The sequence below is a fragment of the Anopheles gambiae genome, chromosome 2, assembly GCF_943734735.2.
Source record: "Anopheles gambiae chromosome 2, idAnoGambNW_F1_1, whole genome shotgun sequence".
NCBI lineage: Eukaryota > Metazoa > Arthropoda > Insecta > Diptera > Culicidae > Anopheles > Anopheles gambiae.
The window spans coordinates 31,313,583-31,336,444 of record NC_064601.1 but is presented as its reverse complement, the minus strand read 5'-3'; the positions used below and the strand labels follow the sequence as shown (position 1 = coordinate 31,336,444).

General features: G+C 48.7%; 4 protein-coding genes across 8 annotated transcripts; 3 read left to right on the top strand and 1 right to left on the bottom strand.

The window, feature by feature from the left end:
* Positions 1–249: 249 nt before the first annotated feature.
* Positions 250–2,191, top strand: LOC1272901 (small glutamine-rich tetratricopeptide repeat-containing protein beta). Its single transcript, XM_311818.6, has 3 exons — positions 250–836; positions 913–1,329; positions 1,412–2,191. Exons 1-3 carry the CDS (start codon positions 472–474, stop codon positions 1,614–1,616), a joined length of 987 nt encoding a protein of 328 aa, XP_311818.2. The 5' UTR covers positions 250–471; the 3' UTR covers positions 1,617–2,191.
* A 1,155-nt stretch (positions 2,192–3,346) lies between these two features.
* LOC1272905 (acyl-CoA Delta-9 desaturase) lies at positions 3,347–10,275 on the top strand. 3 transcript variants are annotated; one of them, XM_311819.6, is made up of 5 exons: positions 3,347–3,667; positions 8,512–8,883; positions 8,964–9,094; positions 9,270–9,837; positions 9,910–10,275. In XM_311819.6, exons 2-5 carry the CDS (start codon positions 8,601–8,603, stop codon positions 10,071–10,073), a joined length of 1,146 nt encoding a protein of 381 aa, XP_311819.3. In that variant the 5' UTR covers positions 3,347–3,667; positions 8,512–8,600; the 3' UTR covers positions 10,074–10,275. The 3 variants fall into 3 exon arrangements, with proteins under 3 accessions (XP_311819.3, XP_061496923.1, XP_061496922.1); XM_061640939.1 differs by having other exon boundaries at positions 3,510–3,652; XM_061640938.1 differs by lacking the exon at positions 3,347–3,667 and adding an exon at positions 4,626–4,877.
* Positions 10,276–11,240: 965 nt separating this feature from the next.
* Positions 11,241–18,094, top strand: LOC1272902 (acyl-CoA Delta-9 desaturase). Of its 2 annotated transcripts, none has more exons than XM_061640942.1 (5): positions 11,241–11,365; positions 16,155–16,467; positions 16,553–16,683; positions 16,808–17,303; positions 17,384–18,094. In XM_061640942.1, exons 2-5 carry the CDS (start codon positions 16,215–16,217, stop codon positions 17,593–17,595), a joined length of 1,092 nt encoding a protein of 363 aa, XP_061496926.1. In that variant the 5' UTR covers positions 11,241–11,365; positions 16,155–16,214; the 3' UTR covers positions 17,596–18,094. The 2 variants fall into 2 exon arrangements, with proteins under 2 accessions (XP_061496926.1, XP_311821.4); XM_311821.6 differs by lacking the exon at positions 11,241–11,365 and adding an exon at positions 12,605–13,126.
* A 268-nt stretch (positions 18,095–18,362) lies between these two features.
* On the bottom strand, positions 18,363–22,162 carry LOC11175976 (uncharacterized). Of its 2 annotated transcripts, XM_061640940.1 has the most exons (5): positions 21,315–22,155; positions 20,792–21,230; positions 18,947–19,126; positions 18,773–18,861; positions 18,363–18,706 (listed from the first exon to the last, which is right to left on the bottom strand). In XM_061640940.1, exons 1-5 carry the CDS (start codon positions 21,467–21,469, stop codon positions 18,469–18,471), a joined length of 1,101 nt encoding a protein of 366 aa, XP_061496924.1. In that variant the 5' UTR covers positions 21,470–22,155; the 3' UTR covers positions 18,363–18,468. The 2 variants fall into 2 exon arrangements, with proteins under 2 accessions (XP_061496924.1, XP_061496925.1); XM_061640941.1 differs by having other exon boundaries at positions 18,363–18,861; positions 21,315–22,162.
* Between the last annotated feature and the right edge of the window lie 700 nt (positions 22,163–22,862).

Sequence of the window (22,862 nt, the reverse complement as noted above, 5' to 3'; positions counted from 1 at the left end):
CTGTGGCCTCGTGCCCTTCAGAATGGACTGCCTTGTTGCAAAAACGTGGAAACATCGCCTGACGTCGCGTAATTGAAGTGCCACTTGCCTTTCTTAACGGCTATTTTGAAAATATTCAGCATAACTTGAAACAATGGTGAAAGATTCAAATTCTATTTGAAATGTTTCACCTGGTCGACCATTGTCGACATCGTCCACATACACTATGGGCCCCTTTTCCCAAGTGGTCACAAAATAGGGCAAATTATCGCAAACTGTCAAACATCGCCCTTTTTCGGTAAACCGCATGACATTTGCTTCTGCCCGTCTCGTCGTCTTTCCTGCACTCTCATCCTACACCGCGCGCCGTGTTTTCCGATAACGTTTTCCAAACAATACGTGTGCTTTTCTGTCCGCTGTGAAAACTCGCGGCCCACGTCAGTGCAAACACAAACAGATCCGGTCCGCCAAGGTACAAACGCGCTTCCTACCATGAGCGACAGCGGAATCAGCGTGGATGCGAAGTATTTCGTCCGCTCGTTCATCCGCTTCCTGGCGAAGCAGATCGACCAGCCCAACTTCAACGAAGACTCCCGGGAAAGCATCGAGGTGGCGATACAGTGCTTGGAGAACGTGTACGATCTGGGCGAGGGCGACGACGCGGCTGCCACTGGTGGAGAGAGTAGCGTGAAGAAGGAGGACGACCCGCGGAACCATGTCGATCTGTACGAGCTGTACTGCAACACGTACGTGGAGGTGTCGCCGGAACGCAAACAGGAGGCGGAAGGGCTGAAAAACGAGGGCAACCGGCTGATGAAGGAGGAAAAGTACCAGGAAGCCCTGAACACGTACACAAAGTAGGGTGGCAGAACCGGGCGGTGGTCCGCTTTGGAGCAATTAGTGTTAATTACCGATGCGTACCGATTTTTGCAGGGCCATCAATCTAGATGCGACAAATCCGGTGTTTTACTGCAACCGAGCAGCCGCGTACAGCCGGCTGGGGGATTACGTTCGCGCGGCCGACGATTGCCGGATGGCGCTGCGGCACGATCCCAACTACAGCAAGGCCTGGGGCCGGCTCGGGCTGGCCTACTCGAAGATGAACGAACACAAGCAGGCCGTGACGGCGTACCAGAACGCGATACGCCTCGAGCCGGACAATCAAGACTACAAGAACAATCTGGGCGTGTCGCAACAGTTCCTGGAGGAGCGGTCGCGCAATCCCGGTGCTGCTGCCGGCGGGGCCGGTGCCAATCCGCTGGGCAACATCGACTTTGCCTCGGTCATCAACAATCCGGACATGGTGCAGATGGCTACCCGTATGATGAGCGATCCGGCAATGCATAACATGTAAGAACGACCCGTCCCGTGTTTGACCGACATCCTGTCACATGTAAAGTTTACACCCTTTTCCACCCTTTTGTTTTTTTAGTTTGGGCCAGCTGGGCGGAATGAACAACATGGACGCACTGCTAGAGACTGGCCGCCGTCTGGCGATGCAGATGAGCAGCGAAAATCCGGAACTGTTCAACAACGTCGCCCGCCAGATGGAGCAGGCCGGTATCAACTTACCCCGCAACAATCCGCCAAACCCGGACGGCAACCAGCAGCCGCCACCAGCACCTCCGTCGTCATAAATAAGTCCCCCAACATCCTTCGGTACCAGGAGGACCCAGTAGCCGTAGTGGAACTGAAAGGCATTTTTGTACGTCGGATGAAGTTGTGTTATTTTTGTGTGTTTTTTTTAGGTTGCACATCGAAGCTTCCATTTACTTTAAAACGGACGATCAATGATTTGTTGTAGTAAACTCAGCCGTTTTCGTAACTGTTTCGCAACCCTTCGCGTAACTGTGTCACATCCCTCGAAATTGATCCCCGTGCACCTCCTACCGCCTTGACAGTGGTCCCGAGTATAGCGAGTTTATTTTTCGCAAACCGAGCAGATAAAAGATTCCAAATTAACAGTCAAAATCTCGTGTAAAGTGTGCTTCCGTTTCTGGAGCCACTTTTTTAATTTGAAATATTTAAACTGTATGGAAAATAGCGTTCCGCAATATAAACTCGTTCACCCAGAGTGGGCTCACTGTCTTGGCATCCAGTAGCTGGACACAACCGGCGCATTTTGTAGTGGAGAGAAACCCTAAATAATTACTAATAAAAGTCACCCACAAGCATACACACATACCAAAGGTGCATGCAAAACAAACGCAAAGTACTCCATCACGTGCGCAAGGGGCGAAGGAAGCGCTCCGCTTAAGGGGCCAAAGTATTCGGCAAGAAATCGAAAACAATAGCAACAGCACGTGCCCCATCACCACGCCGCCTTGCCGCTGCACGTACTAGACCGTCCGAACGGGGGCAGAAGCAAACATGCATGCCTTCCCCGATACTCATTTTGTATGCTACGATCGATCGCTGGCTGCCGCCGTCCGGCACTGTGGAAGCGCTCGGGTGATGTAAGCCGATCGTACGAAGAGCAACAAAAACTGGGTTAAATGCAGCGGCCCGTTTGATAGTGCACGTGGGGTAAACTGCTGATGATGCGCGGTAAAAGTTTGTTGTTTGTTCTCCTACGGTTTCGATCGATCGGTTTCACTGGGCTCACTGTCGTCCCCGGTGTAGGACGAGTAAGTTTACCCGCGGATGTTGTAAAGTTCATTGCACAAGCCACATTCGGCGATAAGATATCGTTCCGTCCCCCCTTCAAATTCGTTCCACGTGTATCGTGTGTTTCCAGAAAAAAAGACTGCAAGGCCAATTTATTTGAACCTCAAACGAGCATAGATCCAAAACGGCCAGCCAAGAGCCAAGCAGCACACAGATGAGGTCATAAATCTGGACAGAAGTACGAGACCTCGCATTGAAAGCGATCGAAACCGATCCATTAGACGGATCACGTATTTAGTTCACTCACTACGTTGGCACTACTATGCCAAATCGCACGCTTACGCATGTTATTTATTTGTTAACGTTCTGTTTGCATTTTAGTGCTTTTACTTCCGAACTATCCCGGTCAGTCCAGACCAGCTGAAAGTGTGGCAGGGTGGTACAAAAAAGAGAGAGAGAGAAACAATCACACATGTTTCACATGTAATTTGAAGCCATTTTCAACCGTGCAAGTGGGGGAGAGAAACGGGGAGTATTTATAATGCGCAGGGTGGACTGTGCGTGGGAGTAACGTTTGGTGTTCACTATTCCAGGTAACGATGAACTTGAATCGCCATCCGGCCGACCGGCAAGGGTGGGGGGGAGGGTGGGCGTGAGCGTGAAGGCGGGCTGTTTGAGGAAATGAGTAACCAGCTCTAAAACAAACCCATTCATCACTCATGTAAGGGGTTGGTGTTTTTTCGCCCCTTTCCATCAGATCGTTTCTAATCTGTCCGCTAGAAGTCAGTTAGCGAGGTGTACGCCATAGTACCACAGTTGGCACGAAGAAAATATACCTCTAAACTAGCTGGAATACATGGAAAGGGAGAGAGAGAGAGAGAGAGAGAGTGTGTGAGAGAGTGAGAGAGAGAGAGAGAGGGAGAGAAAAAGAAAAGGGGTATAATAAGAGAGCGAGCTGAATGCGCGCGACATGGAGTAAATATTACCAAAGTCCCACCGGTATGGTTCATTCCAACGCTGGTAGTCGAACAGTTCAACGCACATCCGAACGGGTGAGGTGCAACAAGTCAGTATCGGCCAGGTGTGTTTGTGACCGTCGATTGCCTAGTTTGGTGGTTTGAGTGTCTTTTTTTCAGCGTGTTTTAATCAGGTTCAGCTGTTTGAAGAGTCTTATTAAAGAGTTTGAAAGTGTCTTAGAATAAGTGTGCCCCACCGGTGTGGCCAATGGAGACGCTTGGTCGTTGATCCAATGCAACGTTGTGCGAGACTCGTGCTGTCAATAGCAATAGCGTGTGATAAGGCCTGCGTAACGTTATGAAATATAACAACTCGTGCATAATTAATCAGTCTAGCTCTGGTGGAATGAAAACGAAACCATTTTAGATAGCATCCACATTCTTCCCCGATCCTTGGTCTTGGTATGAATAAGCGATAAGAGAGAGAGCCCGATTGTAATTATTGTAATAGCTCCGCCGATCGGGCAGAACAAGTATCGGGTGAAGATAATCGTTCCGCAACTGATAAGCTTGCGAAGGTGAACCCTTCAAGGGTGGTTTTAGGTATTTGTTTGTTGGTTTTACATGTGACCGTTTTTCCCGGCCGATACACTGTACCTTATGCACAGCGCACAGCTGCACCGTTCCGAGCTGGTTAATCTCCTCGAACGGTAAAAAAACACACCATCAAACACAGTCACGGAAAGCGCGACAAAAATTAAGCGACAAGCTTAGATAAAAACCGGCCGACCAGATCAACAGCAACAGCAGTAAAAAAAACACAAACGGGCACCCCCAGAAAGCGTCTGTCTCGCGCATACAATGTTTGTGGTGCACTAACAATTCCGGCTGTTTGTTTTTTAACGCGCGCGCGCTCTCTTGCTCCCCTCGCATCATACCTGCGTAATCGCTGTTCAAACAGAGCATTCCGATACCGCCCATGTTGCGTCGGGTGCTCCGTGCGGTGTGTGTGTGTGTGCGAAACAGTCCACGCTAGTGTAGTATGGCCAGGTGAGAAGGCACTTCCCTTCGTTCTTCCGCCCGAAAGAACTTCAAGGCGTGGAGACCGGCACCGGGGCTAGATCGAAGCAGGCTAGTCGATGCCGTCATCTGCTAGCGGTCGGAAGGTTTCTAATGGTGATCCGCCTTCGAAGTGGCAGTGAAGTGAGCAACCGTGTGTGTGTGTGGAGGCTGCTAATTGCCTTCGCGAGAAGTAGGCAGTGGGTTTCACCTATTTTTTGTTTAGTGGCAAAACGCCTCAAATGGACGTAATAGTTTCGAGTTGGTGCGTTTTAGGTGCGTACTGTTTGGTAACAAATAGAACACCCCCATCTGCAGTGGGTGTGCGCAAAAAGGGGGCGAACGTTTTCAACCAATCTTAATAATTTAAATATTTTGAACCCTAATGCTGCGGCCGGTGCGGTTAATAGTGCTTGCGCGCACACACACGCGCTTGCTGGCCATCGCTAACCTTTCTAATAAAGTGCAGCATCGCAAGCGTTACCGTGATAGACTTTGATTAGTGTCAATGAGTTGTGGCTACCCAATTGAACCGCATCCGAGATCGATTCCCGCCGTCTCCCAGCGTGGTGAAGCGTAACGTCTCCCGGGAGACGCTTCGATTTCAAAGGTCAACCGCATTGCCGCGCAACCACTGCCGCGCGTACGGCGTAGCGCCAGTGAAATTACCCACCCGGTTCAACCGTTAAATGTCCAGCGGCAGGTTTTTTTTTGGACGTTACCGGTGACCAATATGGTTTGCTAAAAATAACACGGCAGGATAGTGTTATGCTGCCGTAAGTGTGTATGTGTGTGTGTGTTAAAATGATCGAATTGCCGGCAGTTAACGCAACCGATTGGTTGGATGGATTTAAATATGACTTCGAAAATCGTCACTTCCTTTTTTGCACGCAGGAAAGGAGGAAGGGGAGGGGGGTGTATGTTGTGCGGGTGATTTTGTTTTTTTTTTCGTTCTCAAATTGGAGGCGATGAAATATTTGATCACCCGCCAACGACGTGTTCAAAATCGAACTGAGTGCGTGTGCGTGTGTGTGTGTGGGGCAGTGTTGAACTGCAATGTGGCCGGATCGAGCAATGTGTAGTATGATGAATTTGTTATGGTGTTAGGTAGAAAGCGGTGTAAGCATAACGAGCGTGGGAAAGGGAAGGGAGGGCGAAAAGTAATATTTTTCGATTGCAACATCATACTTAATCGATCGAAGCGTCGCTTCACGGTGGCTCCCATTGCTCTGCCCCTCCGGTTAAGGGGGCAGGGATTTGTCATTCCCTTCGCGTAAGTGTCCGTGCTCGAATTGCGCTGGCAACACCTGCTGAGCTGAACGGACGGACCCTGTCCCCAGTTTGATTCACAGCTACACCCACCCCACCCATCCGGCGTACCAATGAGTCACCGCGCAAGAGTTGCCTCCCCCCTCCACGAAATGCTGGTAACACCTTTGCGCTGCATGAGAAATACGTGTGCTTATGAGCATTTTATGAGCGCCCGTCAATCACGTGTTGACGGTTTCAGTCGCCAAATCGACCAATGGTCAATGAGTTTGAAATCCGTAGCCATCGCTCCGGTCGTCCGGATTGTTTCGTTATCATTCTCAATGGTTTTATGGCTTATGGCGCGAGGCCACCACCGATCCAAATTCTCACGATAACCGGATAATCTCAGCCTAGAGACGGTGTAGTTTGTGTTTTGTGTGTGTTTTTTTGTTTTTGTTTGCAATTCTTTCTTTCGTTGCTCATGTAGGTGCTGATGGTGCTGAGGCACCGCTGAAGCCCACCATCTGGCGAGACGTGCACGATTCGTTATCGCACTTCACACACAGCGTGGCATTTAGCTGGGTGATAATACTTTTTTTACAGGTTTGTTTATCTTCCACACCCGAAGGAAGAGGGAGCGGGCGTGGGAGAGAGCGCCAATGTTGAGTCTTCGCTGGCAATGGTACCTGTGAGTCACACCTTCACACCACCGGCGCTGTGCAGTAATGCAGTATGGCTTGCAACTAATCAGGCTAATCGTCCAACACTTGAAAACTTAAAGAAGAATTCAACATTTTTACTTCTTCTACTACGTTCGACAACTGATTTGAAGCATGTTTTCGCACGCTGTTTTGAAATACCCGCAGTGTTTGCCTTTCCATTTTGTAGTCATTGTCATTGCAGCCATTATGCCGAGCTAAAGTACCGGACGTCACCAGGCTGCAGATAAACAGGTGCAAGTCTTTCAAGAACGTCTCTTTAGTAGACAGGTAGAAACGAGTGGCTTTTTTTCAATGAATTTCTTCGCTCGCCTTTGAATTGATAAGCTTCCCTCAGGAATCAACAGGTGTATGGAATTGACGGTACGTCTTCCATGCCGATAAGACTACAGTCATTGTAGGCCCCACACTATCAGGCAACAGGTTAGACAAAGAGATAATGATTAACTTTTTGTGTCCTACATCACGAAGTAAACTAACTTGCTGCGAAGCATCAACCCTTGATACACGATTACGATACGATATACGAGCTTTCCATTTGCAATAAAATATCCTTCACGCTGTGTAAACAGACCACACCCGCCCCGACCATTCCGTTCCTGGCTCGCTTACGTAGGTTTTGCACTGCATGCGAAGAGTAATTGGTTGCAATGAATTAAGTCGTATAATTTATATCCACAATTTCCTATCGGTCTTATCGTCCTGTCTAGTGGTGGGAGCTCGAAATCGGACCTACCCGACTCCGATTCCGTATTTGAAATCAATTCCGAAGCAGATATTGATTCCGGAGTCAACTCCGGAATCAGCTCCGGAATCGGAATCGATCCAGAACTGCTCCGGAAAAGGAATCAGAATTGACATAAGAATTGGAATTAGCTCCGGAATGGGAATCAGTTCTTGAATTGAAATAAAAAGTCTCAGAAGCGAAATCAGTCCGAGAATCTTTGTCCGGGATTCTTTGTGGCTATCAATACGTAGCATCATTAGACCCAAACACCCATTCTTATGGCGATGCCGAAACCGATTCTGATTTCGGAGCCGATTCTGATTTCGAGGCTAATTTCGATTCCGAAGCCGATTCCGATTTTGGGGCCGATTCCAATACCGGAGCTGATTCCGGAGCTAATTCCAATTCCGGAACCAATTCCGAAGCCGAATTCGATTTCGGTGATGAATCCGATTCCAGGGCCGACTTCGATTCCGGAATCGATTCAAGAAACTGATTCCGGACCTACTATCACGAATCAATTCCAGAAAACTTCTAGGAGTTAGCCGGAATCGATTCTGGAAAAAACTTCAATTTTTCCCATCACTAGTTCTGTTGGATCTATTGCTCCAACATTATCCTGCTAGAAACCCAGCCCGTTCGTTAACTATCCTTGCAGCGCAAATAGTATACTGCACTTGGTTCTTCCTAAGTTTGCTCCACTATCAAGCATCTAGAAGAGGGTAAAGTTTATACAAGCTCATGGTCTGCCATCTTCTGAATTATAATTGTAAAGTCCACATTCATATCATACTGTCCGCCACAGGAGCAGCACGAGCGGCAACTAGTCAGTGGTGGTCAAAAGGATATCTTACTGACCATCAACTTACCACCCCTGTTCGCCTCTAACCTGCTCATCAAATATTGACCAATCAATCAATTTTCTATTTATCTAATGCTGAAAATTTTATCCACTCCCGTCCGCCGGCCGGCTGAGTTTTGCTTTCGTTCGAGCACTGGCCAAACACTGGCCGCCGCTTGCGATGCGGTTGCGTGTCCTGTTCCATTCGTACGATGTGTTCGTACCCTTCGGTAATGCGTAATGATGTGCTGGCGGTGGAGCAGCTACCCCGGGTCGAGGAAGAATCGTTAACGATTGCCGTACAATTAACGTGTTCCCTGCCATGCCTGACAATGCTCGGTTTCTTTTTGCGCTCTACTTTGTTTCCTGCAGGTAATGCTTCGGTGCGCCATTAGCTGCGAGCAGTGACCATTTACAGCACCGTAATAGTAGCACTCGGAAGTACCGGCGGGGGAAGAAAAATGGCACCCAACGTGTCGGACAGCGACCGGGCCGCGGGAACAGTTTGGCAAAGGGCAAAGGGACGACCGCAGGACACAATCAACGACCAAAACAACAACGATGCCTGTCAAAGCGGCAGTAGCAGTAATCACTGTGATCAGGGTGCGAGCGTACCACCAACACCGTTCCGGGCCCGCATTCGGTGGCCCGACCTGTTCGCCCAGCTGTTCGTGCACGGTGGCTTTCTGATTGGGCTCTACTATTTGGTCACATTCCAGGCCAAGTTCTACACCTACCTATGGAGTAAGCGTTCCTGCGTTTGTTTGCTAACCTTGATCCATATTTGTAATAACTCATTTGGTTTTGTGTTTTTTTGTTTCCAGCCCTAGGATTGGTGTGGGCCACCGGCATCGGCATTACGGCCGGTGCCCATCGACTTTGGTCGCACAAATCGTACAAAGCGCGCTGGCCGCTACGACTGCTATTGATGTTCCTATTCACGATTTGCGGACAGGTAGGTGCTTTCTTTTCCACTCTCCCCCAGCTGCTAGCGTAACGCACCCGATAACGCTTTCCTAACGCATATCACTCCAGCACGCGCTGCGCCTAAAAGTATGCACCGGAGAGTGCTACTATTTAAAAACTTCACCTTAACCACGTGTTTCCCATTCGCGCCATCTCTTCCACAGCGCGATGCGTACACGTGGGCCCACGACCATCGCGTGCACCACAAGTACTCGGAAACGGATGCCGATCCGCACAACGCCAAGCGGGGCTTCTTCTTCGCCCACGTCGGCTGGGTGTTTCTAACGCCCCACCCGGAGGTGGTGGCGAAGCGGAAAGCCATCGACATGAGCGATCTCGAGGCGGACCCGATCGTGATGCTGCAGCGGCGCTACTACCTTCCCCTGTTTGCGCTGCTCGTCATCGGGCTGCCGGTGCTGGTGCCCTGGTACTGGTGGGGCGAGCAGCTGGCCGTCGCGTTCTGGGTGTGCTTCACGTTCCGCTTCACCACCACGCTCAACATCGCGTTCTTCGTCAACAGTGTGGCGCACATGTTCGGCAACAAACCGTACGACCGGAGCATCAGCCCGGTGGAAAACCTGGCCGTGGCGATCGCGGCGATGGGCGAGGGCTGGCACAACTATCACCACGTGTTCCCGTGGGACTACAAAACCAGCGAGCTCGGCAGCTACCTGTTCAACGTGACGACCGGCTTCATTGACTGCTTTGCCCGGCTCGGCTGGGCCTACGATCGTAAGTGGTGAGCAATCGGACAGGGCGAAGCAAGTAGCTAACGGCAATCCTCTCTCCTCTCTCCTAATGCAGGTAAATCCGTGCCGCCGGAAGTGGTGGCCCGCCGGGCGGCCAAGTGTGGCGATGGGACGCGCTTTCTTAGCGACGAGTACGCCCATCAGGATGCGGTGTGGGGGTACGGCGATCAGGACATACCAAAGGAAGATGTGGACGCTATCGTAAGGACACAGTGCTGATCGGCATGGGCAGATCCTACAAACACAAAAGGATTCTCCCGCCATGGTGGCATATAGCCGCCATCGATCAAAAACGGAAGGGGAGAGGTTCTTGCAGCATGTTTACTTTGCAAACAGCTTCGCTAGAATCAGTGCTTAAACGCCGCTTGTGCACAGCAGTTAGCATTTAACTTAGTGAATTAAATCAACTTCTCTTTCAGTATATGCTGCAAGTGTGTAGAGTGCTTTATTCTGAAAGAATGCCGCTGGAAGTACTGCGGATTGATGGATGCAAGAGATTAGGAGGCATCTTTAAGATAAAAATGTGTTCAATTTATTGAAGCCCTTTCTGACCAACGATCGATGTTGATCGATAGTTTGGGATGAACTTGATGAACAAAAATGAACTTCAGTTATATGTATAACACGACCCAGGAAAACCAAAATGAACTATAATGACTCTGAAATGAACAAAAATAAATTTCAATGGCCCCGCAGTGGATAAATTTTGGCTAAAAATGAACCAAAAAACTGTTCATCGGTGAATCATTGCACTATCGGTCGTCATCGATCGGTCATTGGAAACCACCTCATTAACTTCAAATTAATACCCACTTTAAATCTCATGCAATCTTAACAATTCTGTATCCTTGTGCGGGTCAATGAACAGCTCCTGTTTAAGGCACTCAGAGAAGAATAATCTTACGAGAAGAAAGGAAGCAGTTGAGTCCCCGTATTCTTACAACCGTTTGAAAGAATGGACTTATTTAACTCCTTAATTTGACACCTTAAACATTATGTAACGTTTATTCCCTCATTACTTCAGACTGCATCAACCAGAATACATATGACAGTCCGGTTAACGGCTGAAATATCTCCAAACCACAAAAGCGGTAAAGCTTCTACCATGAAACCTCCAACAAGATCACACATGCTGCCGTCCTCGATCTAGTGTAATATTTAAATTCACAAGACAAATCCAGACACGCGCTACGAATCTGGTTTTGTGTCGAATATGGTAAAAAGAAACGAAACAAACCTACTCTCTCTCTCTGTCACACGCACACATAGACACAACGCCACAACATTCTGCGCTACCACCAGGGGCGCCAAACTACCCGTCCGTACTACGCACGGATCCGTCCTCGAAGAAATCCGAGCGTTGGTTTTGAACTTGAAAATCACAATCTGGCTTGCTCTCGATCGGCAGTGGTCGCCGTCTCGCGCCAGCAGTCGCTCCACAAAATAGCTGCGGCGGAACCTGTCCCCACACAATACCGGGCACAACGGGAGGAGCGTTTACATCGCGTCGGGTGAGTGGATAGAAATATGACCGTTTCCGATTGGTGCAGCACATACACAATTATGCTCTCTGGCAGCACTTCTTGGTGGAGTGATAGTATTGCAATTTGCAAGGCCGTCCAGTAACCCGTTCGGAGCGATCCCTACGCAGTGTGTCACCTACCCCTGGAGTGTACATTCTCTTCCGGGGGGAACCAAGATGCCGGGATTTTCGAACGCACCCACCTTATAGCTCGCAGACCATCAGTTGCATCCCGAGCAACCGATCGTGATCGTGTGTAAGTGTTGGTAAATCCCCATTTGCGATCCATTTGTGTGGGGCAGCTTAAATGCGCATCCATTTGCTGCCGAGCGCGTGTGATTACAATCGGATGGCGCGTTGGTGGTTGGTGCGACAGGGAGTGAGAATAATATTTACATTTGATTGCATAAAAATCATCAGACTTTTAATTCCTCGCGGTGCGATCGTCACCCGCGGCTGGACGGCCGTTTCGCTGTAGGGAAAGGGCTGCACGGTGTGTCACGACACGGTCACGGTTGGGCAGGAACGGAACGCACGGTTCGGTAATTAATTTCGGCGCCGCACCTACCTGCAACCGTGTTGACTGTGTTGACAGTGCGTAAAGCACTTTGAGCTGGTAGAACATTCGAACCGGGGGGAGGTCAAGTTTTCCGGGTCGCCCGATAACGCTACCGGTGTGGCTCGCAAACGAGCTAAATGCGTGAAGACGTATGCGTAAAGGTTGTTTTGTTGTAAACTGCTGGATAGGAATAATGAAACATTCTAACGGAAATAGAACACATGAGCTAGTTATCGAGCAAACGGTACGAATAGTCGGTTCGGATACGCTCCAGAAAGATCCATGGTTCGAACACTTTACTAAAGTTTATTAAACATTATCCAACATTTCCTCTTTTTAGGCGGACAAACGTTTGATCATGGTTAGAAGAATTTTAGAAATATCTCAATAACTTTTTGATCTAATAATGTAATAAAAAAAGCACAGCCACAGTGCGTCATGAATCTTTGGACACTGCAACCTCCCTTAGTTCCATCCCAACCATGTCCCCGTGCGCTTTATCGGACCGTTCCCTACCGAAAAGGAAACGAAAGGGCAACCTTGGCCGTGCTGCCGCCTCCACGCACTCTCCGTCTAGGTAGCTCTGTTTTCCACCGCACCCGGTACCCCACCATCCCGCCCCACACGCTCGCCAGGGGGTTCGCTCGCAATAATCCAACGATCGCACCGCGGCTGACGGTTATTCGCTATCGAGCACTCGACCAGTACGGAGCTCTCGCAGTGTGTGCCTGCGTGCGTTTGTGTGTTTGTGTATGTGTGGTGTGGATTTATGCCCCTTAACCGGCGGTCCGAGTCAGCGTGTGAAGCGTTTTGCGCGTTTGCCTGCCGTCCGACGGGACTTTCCACGACGCATCCGCATTTAAAATAATATATAGGCGCATGTGCGCTCGCTCTGCTGTCCAGAGCGCGGTGGCTCAACGGAACGGTGACTTGCGCGCTGCACAGACGACGAACCAGCGGATGGAATTCGTAGAATATCACTTCGTGATTGTCATCTGCCTCTAGCCAAACGGTCGCTGCGTTTAGCGGATAAACATTAGCCGGTCGTTCGAGCGATAGAGAGAGAGCGAGAAAGAGGGGGAAATAGAAGCGAGCGTGGTGCCACCGTTTGACGACACAAGGAAGCGTCAGCATTAGAAGAGCAGGGTGGAGATAGAAAACATCATCACCCCTTGCGAGCCCATTGTTCATGTGAGTGAATTTAATTTAGCCGTAAGGAAGTGGAGTTGACCGATCGATTGTAGACGACGAACCCGAATGATGTGAAAATGTTTGCTTGTGTGCGTGTTTCTGTGTGTATGTGTGACTAGGAACATGCGGTGATCTTCTCTTCGCAACATCGCTATTCGACCGGCTCGATCAGGTGTGATCAGGTGTCAGCTACCCAACCAATGACGTTGAGCTAAAAACCATACAGTGGACATCTTCTTCCCCCGAGACGAAATCTGCTGCATTATAACACTCTCAAATCATTCACACTCGCCGGTTAGCGATCGCGCAAGATGTTTAATGTCGATCTTCACACTGGGGTGTGATGTTGTCCTGATGCGTATAAACCTCCTTGCTGGGCAATTAATACGAGAGTTTTGCACGTGCGTTGCGACACCGAAAGCGGTTTTGCATTGAGACTAAATTATTCGCAAAATCGCTGAAACCGAACTGCGATAAAAATTCTGCACAAGGCGAAAGTACCCAACGAGTGATCTACTGCGCTTTAACTCATGGCTCCATCTGGAAATATCTATTTCCGCCGCTTAATTAGGGCGTACGAAACAAAACAAAAAACAGAGAAACTATTAACAGACAAAGCCACGAACAAATATTGCCGCACTAATCAGGCCACTTATCACCGAGCTGCGTGAATAAAGCTCGTCTCGTGTGTCGTGTCTTAAGCGTCACAACATTTCAAGGTTAGCACGGAGTTGAGCGTTTCTTTATTTCCCTCTGTCTGTGCTTCCTGTCCGTGACCACAAGGTGCTCGCCGAAAAGTGAACCGGCTGCTTATACACCTTCAACGCACTAGGTGTCGTAATTTTAAGGACAACTTCTTGGTGCCACGATCTTGCCCGATCTCCATACGCACGGGTATTACAACCTTGAGCGTCCTGTACGCAACCGAGCGGTAGAAGGCCGTTGAGACATATTTTACGACAAAACTAAACCACCCATTAAAACCCGTACCCGTCGGCAAGGTTTGCAAGCTGACCCACTCTTTTAGCTGCACTTAAAATGTTTCACAGTTGGTACTTTTGTTAGGTAATTAGGTCGTTATGTAAACAGACGAGAACAGTAATGGAAGAACAATTGCTACCGACCGCGGTTCACCATTGCATCATCTGATTTCGGAAAGAAAGTTAGTCGGTCGGCTCGTCGGTTTCGGAAATCAAACGGCTCAGTTGAGATACATCTACAATTGTTCGTTTTGCTTTCCCAGCTGATTATAACACTGCTAGATCTGTGCGTAAAAAACGTTTGCGTGTGGGATTATCATTTTCCGCCCGTCGTAGACCCGGCGGGGTCGGGAAAATTGTTAACAATTCATCGTAGTAGCTGCTTGCTCGTACGCTCCATGACTGGCAGAAGCGATCGGGGCCACGGGAGAAGGTCAATTAAGCTCGCGGGTGCATGTGTGTGTGCGTGTGTTCATTACAATTCTAATTACGATTGCTGCAGTGCAGTGAGATTTTGTGTTTGTTCCATTCTAAGATTAACCCTTGATGTGCGTGCTGCGTATAATACGCTCGTGCGTATCATGTGGTGATGTTTTCGAGTGACCTTATGCTTTGGGGGGTAACATTTTAGCATAGAAATTTTCACTCAGACATATAAAACGCACCTCGTGAGTGGCTCACCAGACTGCTTTAGATTATGTTGAACAATATGACGTCGGCTGGACCCGTTGGCAATGTCATCGAACCTGCACCAAACACAGACACCAAACAGGGTTCTGGGTGTGTGTTTTCGCATAACTGCCAACATAAAACTGGAGAAAAAACGTAAAGAAAAAACAATTCTAAGTTTCTTTCTAACGCTCGGGTAAACCAGTTTGACCGGTGCCGATGCGAGACGCTCAATACACGTGCTGTCGCAAACAAACCCACTTATTGATTAGGAGTGTGGTCGCATCAAACGCATGCCACGCAATCCGCTACGTCGAGGATTGTCAGTTCCTTTCTGGTTCCTTCCGGAACGCCCAACGTACAGGTGGTTTGAGAATCGCACAGAACTTTTTTTTTATTTCGCTCACTAAATGAAGTAACAGCCAAAGGTTTCACTGGGACAGCTTGCGTCGCTAGCCTGCGTGTTTGCATATTTAATTAAGTTTTTGCTCACCGGTGTGCGCAAGTTCAAGTACGCCTGAAGCTGACGATGGTGACGATCGCCATTTCTTGGAGGCTATCGGTAGAAAACCTCGAACGTACGACGGTTTTGGAGTTTGGCTTTACATACGATTAACCTTTTAGCCTTCCGCTGTTGTCACCATGACGGTTTCATTAGGGTAAATCGTTTTCCTACCAAAACGGGCCCCATTAAAAATGCCCATTGCGAGTCTTTGGTTCTAAAGTCTAACCCTTAGCGGACCGATACGTGTTTGTGTGTCCTTCACACCATTGAAGATACCGCTCGAGGTCAGCGTGTATCCGCCTGCCGCAGGACGGTGTAATCAACTGAAATTGTCTACCGCTCCCATCCCGACGGACAGCGGGGATCGTTGCACCTTTTGTCGTGCTGCAATGCAATCCATCAGCTTATCACGGTCATCACAGGGACAAAAAGTGAAAGGACTCGAATTCTTCACCGCACCGAGACCGGTCGTAAAGCCGAAGGGAAGCGCTCAATGTTCAATCCTTTACAATTGTCTTTTACAAGCCCCTTCGCGGTGACCTTCGCGAGCGCTAGTCGGTTCGGGACGACCGTCGGTGTCGTCATCAGCCGCCGCCACCTGTGGGCAATGTTTTCGGCACGCGGCACACAATTTGTATCCGGAGCAGTTGTAAAACTTCATGATCCATAACTCCGCGTGTGCCTCGTGCCACATGGCCTGATGATGGTGTAATGGTTTATTTCCCCCTTCTGCTTTTACGTGTATTTTTCTCCCAGTGCTTTCGTTGGAGACACTGCGAGCATTACCGATGGCATTGGCTCGCAATTGACTTTCCTGTCTCTCGGTCGGAGTGCGTAGATAACACTAACGAACTTTGCGTTGTTTTTCTTGCAGACACCAAAAACTAACGTACTCCAAACACACACACGAGCACCACCGGCAATCGCATCCACAATGGCCGATCATAATGAAAACTTTGCCCCGAGTGCGGAGCACCTGAAAGCGCAGCAGCCGAGCGGTGACGGGGCGACGAAACCGGACCAACCGCCCCAGCCCACCGAAACAGCCAGTGTCAGTTCCTCCTCGAGGGATACGAAGCGAGAGGCCAGCTGGCCGTCGGTGCTGTTTTACATCCATCTCAACATTCTCGGCGTGTACGGAGTTTTCGTTTTATTTTCTCACACCTCACTGATAACGTGTGTCTTCAGTAAGTGTAGCGCCGCAGGCGCGAAACCTCAAAAGCATTTTTGGTAGCGTTAATTTAATAATTTTCTTTCTTTTTTCTCTGCCAGCATTCTTGCTCACATTGTTCGGCATCTTGGGCGTTACGGCCGGGGCCCACCGTCTATGGGCGCATAGGACGTACGAGGCCACGGCCCTGCTGCGCTTCACGCTGATGATCTGCCAAACACTTGCCGGACAGGTAACGCGTAACGCTTCGGAACGCTTCGGCACGGCTCGACTGCTCGAAAAGCTGCCTTCAAAAGCTCGAACGCAAAGCTCATTATGTGTGTTGTTTTCGTTTCTTTTCTCGTCTCGCTTGCCAGGGCTCGATCTACGACTGGGTGCGCATGCACCGGCTGCACCACGAAAAGTTCCGCACCGTCGACGATCCGTACTACAGCGACAAGGACTTTATGCACGCGCAGGTATTCGCCAACATACGCAAGCTAAGCCCGCGGCAGGAGCAGCTGCTGGCCGCCGTTGACATGAGCGATCTCGAGGCGGACGGTATTGTGATGTTCCAGCGCCGCTTCTACTGGGCGATGTATCTGGTGCTGTTCGTGCTGCTGCCGATCAATGCCCCGCTCGAGTACTGGGGCGACACCGTGCAGGCGGCCATCTTTGTCGCGTTCTCGCTCCGCTACCTGGTCGTGCTGAACGTGGCCTGGCTCATCAATTCGGCTCACTTTGTCTGGGGTCTAGACAAAAACCACAAGCAGTCGGACTCGAATATGGTGTTCTTGGTGACGAAGAGCTACTGGCCGCAGTACCACTACCTGCTACCGTTCGACTACCAGAGCGGCGAGTTCGGCAACTACGGTAAGTGGTCGTGTTGCTTCGGTCGGTCAGGGGTTTTTTTTTTCTACCGATGTTATCCTTTCTTTTGGAACCACTTTCAGGATCGGGCTGCACCACCGCATTCATTCGCATCTTCGCCGCGATCGGGCAGGCGACCAAGCTGCAAACCATCACGACGGAGGCAGTGAAGCGGGGGCTCACGATGGCGGTGGACAGTGGCAGACCGATCGTGGAGTGTCTGAAGCAGGCGGGAGCCGAGGAGATGTGCAATCTGAAGCGCGAACACTACCTCGAAACGGAGCGACTGCACTAGCGACCCCTTCCCTGTCGCTCTTATTGGTCTTCTGGGGCGCCAGAGTACGGGCGTTGACCACTGTTATAGTTTTTGCTAAGCTTGTCTCTACTGTCTCCCGCTTGTCCGCAAAAACGGTCGGTTGATGAATAATTTATTTGCTAGGAGGAGAATGGGGGGCCGTTTACTCCACATTTCTTCTCTTCCTCTCTCCGCTTCTTCGGCCTGCGCGACAATTGTACCGTTTCCGCTTGGTCCTGATCAGCGCGTGCTCAAGGTTCAGTGTGACGCCGTTTGATGATGAAAATGCATATATACCACCAGAGCTACGGTTGCAGTTCGCACACACTGGCTGATCGAGGTGCGTGGAAAACAAAAAGCGTACCGGAAACGGGGTCCCCGGGCACAGACAAACGTTAGATGATCTTTTTTTTTTTGTTTTTCGGAGGGTGACTTTATAGTTGTGAAATAAAAACAAAACCAAATTGAGCTGGTGCTGCTAGAAGAAACAGATAATATTGTTTTATTTTTATGTGAATGTCAAACACTTAGCGAATAGGTTGTGCATTTGTGTTTTGTTTTTTTTTCTAAAACTTCATAGATGTTGTTATTTTGTAGCAAAGGTTCTTCACATTTCATTACGCATCATTACGAAATCAAATAAAACTCGCTCAAACGATGTTCTCCTTTCATCCACTGAACACACATTTTTCCTCGCCTTTCTATTTGCGATGCTGCAAACCGAATATGCGTGGGAAAACGATCAAAAGTAGTAAAAACAGTGATAAAAATCTGGCCACTAACAGGCCGTCTATAATTTATGTGTGAGATATACAAAATGGCACATTCCGTAATTGTTGGAAAGGTTGTATTCGCAACAAATACTTTCATACTTTACCCCTTGAATTTTCGTGCCTTGTTTTGTTTAAACTTCTTTACGTGATTATACAACAATTCGAAACACACCAAAATGGCTGCTAGTGTGAAACCCACTTTTAGCAAGTACAGATGCACAGTAATGTTGCACAAGGTGATCCGGTAAAACTGCTTGTTTGGAACGCACATTCTGCGGGACGGAATAGTTCCTAATCCAAGCCGATGTCTTACGCCGTTTGAATAATATCGTAAAATTCTGTGACTCAAAAAAATAAGGAAACTCATAAATTGTGTATCTCACGCCGACTGCCGCTACACTTACTCATAATGGATGATTTTGCGGTACGCGTAGAACGATGGCATTTGCAGTGCAATCATCTGCTCGATTCCTGTTAGCTCTATTTCCGTGATCTGTTCAAATTGAAAGAGGATAGGTATTACTTTCTTTTTCTTCTTTTACGCATATAAAACATTATCACACCCATCGGATACGTACGTTACAGTTTTGCTGCTCGTCTAGAGTTTGCATCGCCTTGCGCACACTTCCCACATTGCCAATCAGTACATATTTCGTGGTAAGTACGCGGTGCAACGCATGTTCGTGGGATAGCGAGTATAGTGAACTGTTCTGCACCATCCGTCGCATAATCTCGTTCATCACTGGATCGTATCGTTTCTATGCGGTTGAACCAAAAGAAAAAGCACAAACTATCAAACGAGCGAAACGTTTCACGCGTGACAACGCTGTTCGAAAGTTTTGCCCCCCCCCCCTGCACTAGTCTTGTGCCCATTCAACGGTTTAAACGTTTGGACAGATTGCTCTAGTGCGAATTGGGTACGCAATACACACAGTCAGCTGACCGTGAACACTCGACATGATGCTTGATCGTTGATCGCGTCGTTTGATCACTTGTGTTAAACCAAATTTTGGGTGTAAAATACAAACAGACGTTTAATCATGCTGAGTTGGTATGCAGGGTTCATATTAGTGATGTGCTCTTTGGAGAGCACCCACGACTCCGATCCGACTCCAGCTATTGTAAGTCCGATTCCGACTCCGGACCAAAATCCGAACCAATAGTTCCGCCCGGAGTCAGAGTCGTTCGGAATCGTTCGGAGTCGTACGGAGTCGTCGACCAGAGTCGGAGTCGTTCGGAGTCGTTAGGAATCGTCTGGAGTCGCCCGAAGGCGTATGGTGTCAGAGTCGTATGGAGACGGCCGGAGTCGACCGGAGTTGACCGGAGTCGGAAGCACTCGGAGTCGTCCAGCGTCCATCGGAATCGACCCTATTCTGAGTCGATTGGAGTCCGTCAGAAGCACAGAACAGAAGCCGTCCGGTGCAATGTGCCAGTGATCAAGCATTTCATTCCGTTGTGTTTTTATTTTATCTTTCACTGCCGCTCGACTCCGGACGATTTCGACTCCAAATAACTCCTAAATTTTGACCTAAACTTCTTCTTCTTTGGCACATCAACTGTTTTTCGGTCAAGGCCTGTATAGTGGGCATGGCTTTCGGTGACTTACTACTGATTACACATAGCAGGATAATCAGTCCTATGTATGGGGGCATAGTCCACATGGGACTTGAGCCCATGGCGGGCATGATGTTAAATCGTACGAGTTGACGACTGTACCATCAGGCTGTACCACCAACTGAACTAAACTACTGGTGAATTAATAACTGAGTAAATTACCAGGCGAAAATGCATTACAATAGTAACTCGATTGTCATAATCACAAAACCGTCATTATCTGCAATATTCAAGGATAAATTAATTAAATGCACTGTGCCACACACAAACAAAACTGTATAATAAAAAAACTGGTAATTAAAGCTTAAATATAATTTTTAAAATTTAAACAAAACAAAAAAATAAAATAATGCAATTTAGAAACGGTTAAATGCACAGTGACAAAATCTAACCACTTAAAACACGTGTGCCAAGGAATTGGTCTGTTTGTGGACAGTAAACAATTCACATTACCAAATGTATCTTAAGTATCTGATGACCTCAAGGAAATCCGTCGGTTCTAAAGCACTTTGAGATCCATTTACTTTACTTTTTCGAAGCTTAATTGGTTTGTACGAAGAATCGTAAAACGCAATCCTCACTATCCGCAATCACACCATCCGAGAAAAAAACAGTCTTCCCCCAACACAGCGCACCCGAAGCCTAAAAAATGGAAACATTTTGGAGAAACCATTGCTTCACTCCTAACGAAACCATTTTGACCTTCTAGCTCGATCTAACAGTAGGCACTAAATTTCCGGTATGGAAATGTTACGACAAAAAAAAACCGGTTATGCACACCCCATTATCAGCTCGCATCCCATACGTACCTGGATAACAGTTTCGTCCGCCGTATTGTTGCCTACGAAACCGATCTGATACTGTCCTGCCGAAAGCACCGTTTGCAGATCAAGATTTACGCTCGCGTCCACCGAGAGCAGCGAGGCAATCTTCGTCAGGTAGGAGCAGTAGATGATTGCGGACATGTAAAGCGCTACCAGGATGATGACCATGCTGGACGATGAATTTGGACGGATGATACTGCCCTGCTGCGCTAAAACACCCACCATCCAGATAAGCGTGTCGATAAACGAAACCGGACGGGATTGGTTGCGGTCGCTGCGGTAAGAGTTGCCCGTGCGTAATGCCAACAGCAGGGAGAGACATAACAACAGTCCCAGCAGTGCGAACGGGAGCAGGACGATACTTAAAATTTGCGACGATTGCTCATGATAGCTTAGATGGGTGTAGTGAATGTACATGGTGAGACTGCAGTGGGAAAGGATGTTTGACAAAGTATTGGAATAAAACAAATTAACAGCAACCCGTATGACACATCTGAAGCAAACTTACTGCTCGTGAAACAGTGGTAGCGAGTACGAGTACCAGCCCTGCAAGCGCTGGTTGAAGCGGTTGGTGGTGATTAGTTGGAAGTGAAGATCCACCTTGTGGCGACCACTGCCAATCCGGTACGTCCTTATCCTGGTGCTGGCAGGGGGAAGAGTCATCGATAAACCGATGCTTTAGCATCTGCCTGCCACCTGAACTCACAGATGCACCGGGGCTCACCTTGCATTGCGAAACATTGGTATGCTTTGGGCTACGTAGGTCGAGTTAATGTGATGTGGCGCGCTGCGGTGCACCATGGTCGTGATGGTAGCTTGTCCGAAGAAGTCGTTCCGTTGCTCTGGCGCAACCCCACGGTAAAGTATCATCCGTCCCTCGGTGCTCGTCTCTGTGATTGTGAATGGGTAACTCTTGCGATTATCGCTAGCTTTCAATCGATTAAGTATGGCGATCATCAATCAGATCACACAGTTTCACTTTCAACCTGCAATTACAACCGTCCGCCAACGCTGGGCAGCCTATAGTGGCGCCTTCCCAACCTAGGGGTCATAAAACCGTCGAATGGTGTCACCAAGTGTAGGACGCACCCGTTCCTACCCTTGTGCAATCGCCGAACGGTTGTGTTTATTTTCTTTAGCTCGCTTGAGTTATGGCCGAAATGAATGTCGAGTACACATCGCGCTTATCCTAATGCTAAACCTCTCTATTCATCTTCTCACTCTTTCAAGCGAACATTTTACGAGACATTCACCGCCACCACTACCAGCACCGAATAATCTATTCCTTTCATTCGGGGCGCGGCTGAATTATGTCCGGTAGTGATGGGAAAGGTTCCAACAAAAAGTGTCGTTAATAGGAACGGATTTTTGGAACGATCATTGCTTTGAACGTATGAACAACATTTGGAGCGAAATTCAAAACCTGATGTCTGGAGTATCGTTCATAGGAATTTTAAAGCTTTAACAATTCTGAATCGGAGCTGTTCCACCCGATTCGTCCAAAAATGCCCATCACTAATGTCTACCGCAAGTACCGCAGAATCGCTTTACTCTTTACCACCTGGAGTAGAGGGAGTACACAGTTAAGGCACAAACAAATGCCCCGAGTACATGCCAGCACTCACCATTAGAGCTGTTCGGCCGGTTGTGCAATGGCGAAGAATACGCGACGCGTAAAAACGCTTTTAGCCACAGGCACATCGCGCATCGCGATTGTCCTTTGTTGAACTTTGCCGCCGAAGAGTGCAGTGGGTCGCGGGGTGGGCCCCGGTTTTGGCTTCAGTCTGCACCGAAACGAAGCGGTGTTCCTCGAGGCACTGGCTAATAAAAAAAAATTGTCCGCTTCGCGCAAGCTAGGTGCACACTGTGCGGGAGAGAGCGTACAGCATTCATTACGCCTGCTGTATAGGAGGGAGGGACCTCATTTTTTGGTCGAAGAAGACGCTCGGTACCATATTACGTCAGTCGCGTCAGTTACTACATCTAATGAGATGCTCACTACTGGTTTAAACAGGACACCAGTGGTGGCCATAAAAAACAACCACGACCCAGCGTA